The 10,127-nt window shown below is 36.3% G+C and overlaps 1 protein-coding gene across 1 annotated transcript; it reads left to right on the forward strand.

The window, feature by feature from the left end:
* The first annotated feature begins 7,432 nt into the window (after positions 1–7,432).
* LOC114402231 (beta-conglycinin beta subunit 1) lies at positions 7,433–9,661 on the forward strand. Its single transcript, XM_028364726.1, has 6 exons — positions 7,433–7,762; positions 8,032–8,207; positions 8,338–8,418; positions 8,516–8,800; positions 8,943–9,222; positions 9,322–9,661. Exons 1-6 carry the CDS (start codon positions 7,462–7,464, stop codon positions 9,516–9,518), a joined length of 1,320 nt encoding a protein of 439 aa, XP_028220527.1. The 5' UTR covers positions 7,433–7,461; the 3' UTR covers positions 9,519–9,661.
* The last annotated feature ends 466 nt before the right edge of the window (positions 9,662–10,127 follow it).

Genomic DNA, 10,127 nt, shown 5'->3' on the forward strand with positions numbered 1-10,127 from the left:
AAAAAGAAATAATAGCCAATAAGAATAGAACAACTAACATCTATATGACAACTATCTATAACAGATGAATATTTTAGAATAGGAGCAAAGGAAATATGTTCATATTCCCCCTCAAGTTGGAGCCATTATGTTGAGAAGGCCTAACTTGTGAATGTTTGTGTGAAAAGAACTTGAATGAAGAGCTTTAGTAAATATGTCTGCTGGTTGTTTTGAAGAAGGAATTGGCAGCAGATGTATCAATCCAGATTGTAATTTTTCCCACAGAACATGGCAATCATTTGCTATATGCTTGGTTCTTTCATGAAAAATAGGATTGTGAGCTATGTGGATTGCAAATCTATTGTCACAATATACTAGAGCACGTGTTGTAATGGCTGCTTGAAGGTTCTTAAATAGAAAATACAGCCACTGTAATTCACAGGTAAGAGCAGCCAAAGCCCTATACTCTGCCTCTGAGGAAGAACGAGAAACAGTGGATTGCTTCTTCGATTTCCAAGAAATTAGAGATGACACAATTAGAACACAATACCCAGATACTGATCGCCTAGTATCAAGGCAGGATGCCCAATCAGAGTTAGAAAAGGCTGATATTTTAAGTGTGGAAGTAGCGGAAAAGAATAACCCTTTTGCAGGAGCAGACTTCAAATATTTTAGGACCTTTTGAGCCGCATTCATGTGAGAATCCATTGGTTGTGACATAAATTGAGAAAGTTGTTGCATGACAAAGGCTATGTCAGGTCTAGTGGAAGTTAAATATATCAATTTCCCAATTAGGCGCCTATAACCGGGTTCATCATGGTAAGGTTTTCCATCGTATCCAGGTAGTTTAATTGAAGGGTCCATAGGAATGGAAACCCCTTTTGCTGCAAGAAGGCCACAATCTGCCAATAGCTCCGGAGTATATTTCCTTTGGTTTACAACAATGCCTTTCTTACTTCTTGCGATTTCAAGGCCTAAAAAATATCTCAAGTTTCCAAGATCCTTAATTCTAAATTGTGAATCTAGAAAAGCCGTCACTAACTGAATACCATTCAAATCATTTCTAGCCAACACTATATCATCAACATAGATCGAGATTGCAGTAAAAGAATTATTAAGTTTCTTGACAAAGAGAATAATCTGCTGTAGATTGAGAAAAACCGAGAGAAGTAAGAGCTTTGAGATAGCTTGAAGTACCATTCTAGCCTGCTTTAAACCGTACAAAGACTTGTTGAGTTTGCAAATCTTATTTGAGGAGTAAGTTGCAATGCCTGGAGGGAGACACATGTACCCTTCTTCATTCAAGTCTCCATGGAGGAAAGCATTGCTCACGTCCAATTGCTCCAAGTGCCAATCATTGATAGCTGCAAGTGCCAAAACAGTTCTAACAGTAGTCATCTTAGCAACTGGTGAGTAAGTCTGAAAATAGTCCTTCCCTTCTATTTGAGTATAACCTTTAGCCACTAATCTGGCTTTATACCTTTCAACCTTACCATTGGCATGATATTTGATTTTATATACCCATTTACATCCAATAGGGTGTTTTCCCGGAGGAAGGTCAACAATAGTCCAAGTGTTATTCATTTCTAAAGCTCCTAACTCAGCTTTCATGGCACTTATCCAACAATCTTAAGCACATGCTTCTTCATAGTTCTTTGGTTCGCATAGGGAACTAACAGAAAGGAAAAAATTTCTAAAAGAAATAGAACAATTATTGTAAGAAATTACGAATGAAAGAGGGTAACTTACACTATTTTCTTGATCAGAATTCTTACCAGAAGATGTTTGGTTCTGCCTTTTAAAAATAGGTTGTGATGATAATCCTTGAGATATTCTGGTTGACGCAGTATTCTGGTAGAGCATCTTAAACCATTTTGTTGCATGATTTCAGTATGTGAATGCTCTGTTTCATTTGTTTGAGTGATTGTTTCATTTAGGTCAGGCTCAGTGGTAGGTGTTTCAATGACAGTGTTTTCAGGTTCTTCCATTGGAAAGTTGCATTATCATGTTCTGTCTCAATGGCATCTAGATTTGGATGTGAGTTGCTAGCAACACAACGTGGTAATGTTTTTTTGATAGTGTTAACACTATTGTTGAAAGGAAAAACAGTTTCATAGAACATTTCTAGAAATAAAAATTTCCTTTGAGTGTAAATCATGAAGTATATAACCCTTAGTCCCTTCCTTATATCCTATGAAGACAGATTTTCTAGCTCTTGAATTGAATTTAGTCCTATTTGTTTCTAAGTGGAAGCATAGGCTAAACAACCAAAGACCTTTATAAGATTTGCTATATAATAACTCATATGGTGTTTTATTTCCAAGTAAGGGAGTTGGCAATCTATTTATAAGATGCACTGCATGTTGAATTGCAAAAATCCAAAAATTCTTTGGTAAATTAGCTTGAAAATACAAGGCTCTTGCAATATTTAAGATGTGCTGGTGTTTCCTTTCAACCATTCCATTTTGTTGGGGTGTCTCAACACAACTTGTTTGATGAAGGATCCCTTTACTTGAAAAATACTCATTCATAGCAAACTCAACACCATTGTCACTTCTTGAAATCTTAAGTTTTGTTTGAAATTGAGTTTCAATATAGCAAATGAATCGCTTAATATGATCCCTAGTTTCACTTTAGATTTCATTAAAATAACCCAAGTATGTCCAGAAAAGTCATCAACTAAGATAAAAAAATATTTGTGACCATATAAAGAAGGGATAACATAAGGGCCCCATATATCTGCATGAAGTAGATAAAATTTTGTATTTGAATGTGATTCACTCAACTTGAAAGATAGCTTTCTTTGTTTAGCACTATGACAAATATCACATGGTGATAAATCATTGTATTTAATGTAAGGAAATTGCAAAGACAAGAGTTTAAATTGATATTTAGACACAATCCAATAATCTTCTTCGTAGGTTTCTGTATAATGGAACAATTTGTGTCAGTGAAAGTCAAACTGCATGAAATGGTTTTTAACAATTTTGTTACTGATATAAGGTTAACCTTGGAATCAGGAAAATATAGAACATCAAACAATGTCAAGGTAGGATAAAGAACAATTGTTCCAGCAAATGAGGTAAAACAAAACTTCCATTTGGTAACATAATAGACATAGGATTAATTTTGTGGTATTCTGTAAAAGAAAAAGGACAGAATGTAATATGGTCAGCGGCTCCAGTGTCAAGAAGCCACTGAGAAACAAGTTACCTGAAGGCATCATATGGGAATTTTCAAGAACATAATTACTAGTTGAAGATTGAACCATGTTGGATGCATGAACAACTGAAGAAGAAGGCTTATGATTTTGTTGGATAAGTGCCAACAAGCTTTGATATTGGTCAGGAGTAAATAATTCACTTGCACTTTTGTGACCAAGATCGGTAGACACGTCCACTGAAGATGCAACTGAGTTTATGCTACTATCATTATTCTTTGAGTTTCTGGAGTGGAGCGATGCCTAGGAGGAAATCCTATTTTAAAGTAACACTCCTCAACTGTATGGTTATTGAAACCACAGTGAGTGCAAAGTTTGGAGTCTTGTTGACCCCTTTTACCTCGGCCTTTACCTTTGCCAGCAAAGGTTCCTTTCCATAATTTTCCTTTTGAAATTGATTTGCAACAGCATTTAATGCCAAATTCAAATTAGAAATGGAATCTGGAATGACTGTTGTATTCATTTGGCGTTCTTGTTGCACAACCATGGAGAAAACCTTTGTTAATGGTGGCAATGGTTCAAGCATCAAAACTTGAGATTTCACATGCGAGTATTGTTCATTAAGGCTTTTAAGAAAACGAATTACATAGTCTTCATCCCTGTATTTTTTAATCATGCTAACTGCTCCACAACTACAAGCAATGACACATTTGCAAAAAGGAAGAGGTCTAAAATTTTCTAGTTCATCCCATATAGTCTTAAGTTTGGTAAAGTAATCTGTTACCGTGAGGTCACCTTGGTGAGAACCTATCACGTAAATCCTTCCACCCAACAGCTGCTTGGTCTATCCACAAAATGGACTGTAGGATTGGTTCTGTCATGTAGTGGTGTAACCATCCCAAGACCATAGTATTACACCTCTCCCATGCTCCATAGAATAGGTCCAAAAGACTTGGTTGGCTTAGAGAACAGTCAACAAATTTCAGCTTGTTCTTTGAAATGAGAGATAATTTCATGCTTCTGGCCCATGAATGGTAGTTTTTCCCGTCCAGAGGAGGTGATACTAAAACCAGTGATGGGTTGTCATTTGGGTGGAGGTAATAGGGATTAGAGAGGTCCGGGTTTGAGCTGTAGCAACCCATTTTTTTTCATATATAAAATTTTAGAAAATAACGATGTTTTATAATTAAATAAATAAAGAAAAATAGTTATAATAAAATAATGGTTTGAGAGAACATAAGAAGGGTATTTTATTATTAAGTTGATGGAGAATAAAATAGAGTTTCTTTTTTTATAAAATAATAAAAATAAATAAATAAAGTAAATAATAGGTCGTGAATATCCCTATTCCTCTTCCAAAATCTTCTCTTTTTTCCGCAGGCCATCAAACCTGTTTTAGAAAAATGAAGATCTCGGACTCATTCACCGTTGGATCGTCGTGAAATTTAAACACCATGTTCGTAACACATTTCCGAGCATTCTCACCGTTGGTAATTTTGATATCACGTCTGAGGTAAGAGAAATACCCCTCTCATTGTAGCATTTTTCTTTCCAGCAGAAACCCAGAGCTGTCTTGGTAAAACTATGATCCCGGTTTCGTTAACCGTTGGATTGTCGTAAAATTTGGATATGTTGTTCGAAATTCAGTTTTGCATGCTTTGACTGGTCCGATTTGTGAATTATTGTTTGTGGAGGGAGAAAAAGGAATCGCATAAAGATAGTACAAATGGAGGCTTTAATTCTTTCTCCGTTTCTCTCACGTTTGGGAACTCTATCGGAGCAGTGGAGGAAAAACTGGAGGAATCTTAGAGAACCGTTAGAGATGACGCTATCGCTGTGGGAAGACACGTGAGTCCGCTTAGAGGTAAGGGATGAGTTATTCACAGTTGAGGATTAGTGAGAACATGTGTAGGGATCCTTAGAGGATAAAATTGGGGTTTTATTTTGGGATGTTTGTTAAATTACAATTTTTCCTTTATGATTATAAATAAAATATTGATGTCCTAATGAAAATTGCTTGATAAATTGTGCTCTTGATATTTGTATATTTCGACCTATGATTTGATATAATTGTGTAATATTATTTGAGGAGTTTTAGTCCTCATGTTGTGAGTCTTTTATATAAATTATTATATTGAGGATATGAAATGATGATTCAAATTGTGAGTATGTGATGAATTGTAGAATAACATGTTGCTTCGAGATTATAATATTGTTATTGAGATTGAGTATAAGTGTAAAGTTGAACATGTGTTAATTTGTGAGATACGTGTAAACATGTGATGGTGGATTGTGACACTATGAGATGTGAAATTGTGAATGAGTTCTAGTTGTGGATAAGTGTGTAGTTAACACTTGATGTGAAATTACTTGTGTTGTAAGCTATGAATTGTACAATAACCCGACCAGCATTATCTTGACAAAAACGTTGATGCGCAGTGTTAAAGAGAAAATATAGGTTTCCTATTTAGGAACCAGTGTTAAATCGTAGCGCAATTGTGTTGAATGTGTTTAAAACACGAGTGTAAGGTCGTGGGTATTGTATAATTCATGAGCAGTGTCTGCATGCAAAAATTATTTTAGGAGTTGGACCTGAATCAGGAGGGAGAGGCCCTGACGGACTCTTCGGAGTGTAGGCCTTGGGGGTCACCGGGTTTGAGTGCTCCTTTAAGCCTATGCTGATCCCATATGGTTGGAGCATTCTCGCAAAACATCGTGACCCTGACTGGTCTCCCTATGATCTTACTTAGTGAGAGTGACCTGACAAACCCATGGTGTGGTGTGTCTTGTTATGTACCCCTAAGCGCCTCAGGGTGGTTTTTCACTGACATGGTACCACATTGCATATAGGATTGAGTCTTATCATAACTGTTGCATATGCTTGCTAATTGATGTGTTATTATATCTTGATCGAAGTGTGGAATTCTTGTGTAATGTGATTGATGATTGAAAAGTAAATTTTGAATGACGAAGTGGTGAAGTTACGTGAGCTATGTTTAAGCAAGTGGTATCTCATTTATATAATATGTATATTTAATTGTCTTATTTCTCTATTAGCTAGGAATGTGATAACTCACTCCCTATGTGTTGTTGTGTTTGGATCCTGTGATGATCTTGAACTTGTGTTCGGGGGAGTAGATGAATAGGTGGATGACTATGAAGAACCTCATGCTAGAGGACACGGGAACACAACGCTCTGATAGGATGTGACATTAGGATATAGGTTCTATATTAATTGTAAGAAGCTTAGACGACCTTGTTTGAGTCGAGAATACTTTATTATTTATTTGGACAAGTTTGAATATGATGTAGAAGAAAATGAATGTAAGCCTTTTTCCCCCTTTGAAAGACTTGTAAAAAAATGTTTTAAAAATATATTTAATTAATAATTGAATTTTTTTTCCTTATTAATATATATGTGAGGGTAGAGGGTATCACATGAGCTCTGGATTTCCATAATGAAAAGGAATCAGAAAAAAGAAAAGGGTTTGCAACTAAAAACTTGGGAAAGAACAAAGGTTTAATCTTGGGATCGGTAACCAAACCTCTTTTTGATACCATCTTCCATTTAATCTAGAATATGAAAATAAGTGGATAATAAAAAAGAAAAATGATATTTAAACTAAGTTCAAACAACTCAATATGTCCTTTCCTCAGTTATACAAAAGAAAACAAAACAAGGTACAAATCAATCAGATTTCAATTTGCTTATTTTGTTTCAACTCAATATTTAGTTTTTAATAATTAACTAAGGTTTTTATATTATGTTTAGAATTTTTTTTCTCCTTTTATTTTATTTGCATGTATATTAGGAGTTGTCCAATGATAATTATTCTTTAATAATGAATCATTAGTCTTACATCATTAATTTGATACACATGTATCAGATGTCCACTCCATGTGTTCTTGTTAATTTGATGGGCATCCATTACTTATCAACCATCCGCCATAGTTATCTGGTTGTGTATTTTGTTATCTGTTGGTACTCTGGAGTAGCATGCATAACGCTATATTTTTATTTCTAGGATCATGCATATACGCGCAAACCAAAGAACAGAGACCGATGTAAAGACAAAACATAGAGTATCCTTTCCAAAACAACGTCCAAGTTCATAAAATTGAGACGAAATGCAAGCACAGCACACATAAGTGGATGATCAAGATGGGCTCGTCCATGCCACGCACACCAACAGACGTCAAGCAGCAAGCCCTCCCGTGGCCAAATGTGCATGCATACATGTTAACAAGAGCTAGCTTCTCTTGCATAACTATAAATAGCCCTAATCTCACTCCATGTTTCATCGTCCAATAATATATATACTATGATGAGAGTGCGGTTTCCTTTGTTGGTGTTGCTGGGAACTGTTTTCCTGGCATCAGTTTGTGTCTCATTAAAGGTGAGAGAGGATGAGAATAACCCTTTCTACTTGAGAAGCTCTAACAGCTTCCAAACTCTCTTTGAGAACCAAAACGGTCGCATTCGTCTCCTCCAGAGATTCAACAAACGCTCCCCACAACTTGAGAACCTTCGAGACTACCGGATTGTCCAGTTTCAGTCAAAACCCAACACAATCCTTCTCCCCCACCATGCTGACGCCGATTTCCTCCTCTTTGTCCTTAGCGGTTTGTATTTACTCAAATGTTGATCAGTAGTGTTTTTAGGACATTGATTAAGAAACCCAAAAAATAATTATTTTTATTGAAACGCATAAATTTATACTAGCCGTGACTGTTTTTATGTCCTTATATGATCTTCGCAATATATATTTTCTATTATAAGTTTCTTAACCAATGCACTAAGTTACTGTTAACAAGACCTTATTATTAAACATCATCTATCACTTGCTTAATTGTATTCATTTGATGCATGGTAATGAATTACATATATACAGGGAGAGCCATACTTACCTTGGTGAACAACGACGACAGAGACTCCTACAACCTTCACCCTGGCGATGCCCAGAGAATCCCAGCTGGAACCACTTACTATTTGGTTAACCCTCACGACCACCAGAATCTCAAAATAATCAAACTTGCCATACCCGTCAACAAACCTGGCAGATATGATGTATGCACTTCTCTTTCTCTCTTTATATATAACACATTCTTCCATTCTTCTTCTTCTAATTATTTATTTATTTATTTCCAAAATGTACGTGATGACCATCAATTTTAATTTGTCCTTTCTCTCTCTGTAGGATTTCTTCTTATCTAGCACTCAAGCCCAACAGTCCTACTTGCAAGGCTTCAGCCATAATATTCTAGAGACCTCCTTCCATGTAATAAGCAACCAACAGTACTCTATCTAACTATTTGCATTCCCATTTAGAGATTAGTCTAAATTCATGTCACACTAATTAAATATTAAAATGATAGAGCGAATTCGAGGAGATAAACAGGGTTTTGTTTGGAGAGGAAGAGGAGCAGAGGCAGCAAGAGGGAGTGATCGTGGAACTCTCAAAGGAACAAATTCGGCAACTGAGCAGACGTGCCAAATCTAGTTCAAGGAAAACCATTTCCTCCGAAGATGAACCATTCAACTTGAGAAGCCGCAACCCCATCTATTCCAACAACTTTGGAAAGTTCTTTGAGATCACCCCTGAGAAAAACCCACAGCTTCGGGACTTGGATATCTTCCTCAGTTCTGTGGATATCAACGAAGTAAGCATTAAATTAAGAAAAACCATATACTCAAACTCATGAACTGGACAATTCAGTTCTATTCACTCTCTCCTTAGTTAGCGAACCTAATTATTCAGTTCTATCAACAAATAATGATTTCTTCTTTTGTTCACAAATATAGGGAGCCCTTCTTCTACCACACTTCAATTCAAAGGCCATAGTGATACTAGTGATTAATGAAGGAGATGCAAACATTGAACTTGTTGGCATTAAAGAACAACAACAGAAGCAGAAACAGGAAGAGGAACCTTTGGAAGTGCAAAGGTACAGAGCTGAATTGTCTGAAGACGATGTATTTGTAATTCCAGCAGCTTATCCATTTGTCGTCAACGCTACCTCAAACCTCAATTTCCTTGCTTTTGGTATCAATGCTGAGAACAACCAGAGGAACTTCCTTGCAGGTACTATACATACACTGTTACTGCTTTTTTTGCATGTGAAACATTAGCTGATTTGGTTATTTATTTCCAATTCTTTGGTGCCTGATTGAAAATTTGAAGGCGAGAAAGACAATGTGGTAAGGCAGATAGAAAGACAAGTGCAGGAGCTTGCGTTCCCTGGGTCTGCACAAGATGTTGAGAGGCTATTAAAGAAGCAGAGGGAATCCTACTTTGTTGATGCTCAGCCTCAGCAGAAGGAGGAGGGGAGTAAGGGAAGAAAGGGTCCTTTTCCTTCAATCTTAGGTGCTCTCTACTGAATAACTACGTAAATGTATGCTGTAAGAGCTCATCGTGAGCGTGGAATGTATCTGCCCATGTAACTATAAAAACTTGAGCTCCACCTATCTTCTATCTACTACGAATAAATAAATCCAGCATATGATGCTTGTGTTTTGTAGCCTTCAACTGTTCAACTGTCTTCATATATATGCATGGTTGGCACGTACTCATATATATGCTAAAGTAATTTACACGCTCAAGCTAAATTATGTGAGGAGTGTATTAAACGAAAAAAAAAAAGACATAAATTAGAGACATCTTCAGCAAAGTGTTACGGTCTACCAGAAAAGAAATTGACTTTGTTTTCAAGTCTTCCAGACTAAGAAGATCTTGAGTCTAAATACTTCTAAGAGGTATCACGTTGTTATGTTTTATTGATGTATCATGTAGTTTGTGTTTTCTGGCCTGCTGCTTTAATTTATTTTCTTATATCATGGCTGATGTGGCTGGCTGTCGGGAATATTTGGCTACTAGATACATGTTTAATGGCAGAGTTTTGTATGTAAATGGCCACTGTAGGTGTAAAGGTTGATGTAGGAATTTACCAAGGGTAGAAGGCAGGATACTATGTATATGGGTTGGGATAT

This window comes from Glycine soja, chromosome 20, assembly GCF_004193775.1.
Source record: "Glycine soja cultivar W05 chromosome 20, ASM419377v2, whole genome shotgun sequence".
In the NCBI taxonomy this organism is placed as follows: Eukaryota; Viridiplantae; Streptophyta; class Magnoliopsida; order Fabales; family Fabaceae; genus Glycine; species Glycine soja.

Bases quoted from the DNA above. Each gene is read 5' to 3' on its own strand.
- LOC114402231 (XM_028364726.1), top strand. From the start codon at position 7,462: ATGATGAGAGTGCGGTTTCCTTTGTTGGTGTTGCTGGGAACTGTTTTC. The intron at 7,763-8,031 runs GTTTGTATTTAC...ACATATATACAG, and splicing joins CCTCCTCTTTGTCCTTAGCG to GGAGAGCCATACTTACCTTG. The intron at 8,801-8,942 runs GTAAGCATTAAA...TCACAAATATAG, and splicing joins GTTCTGTGGATATCAACGAA to GGAGCCCTTCTTCTACCACA.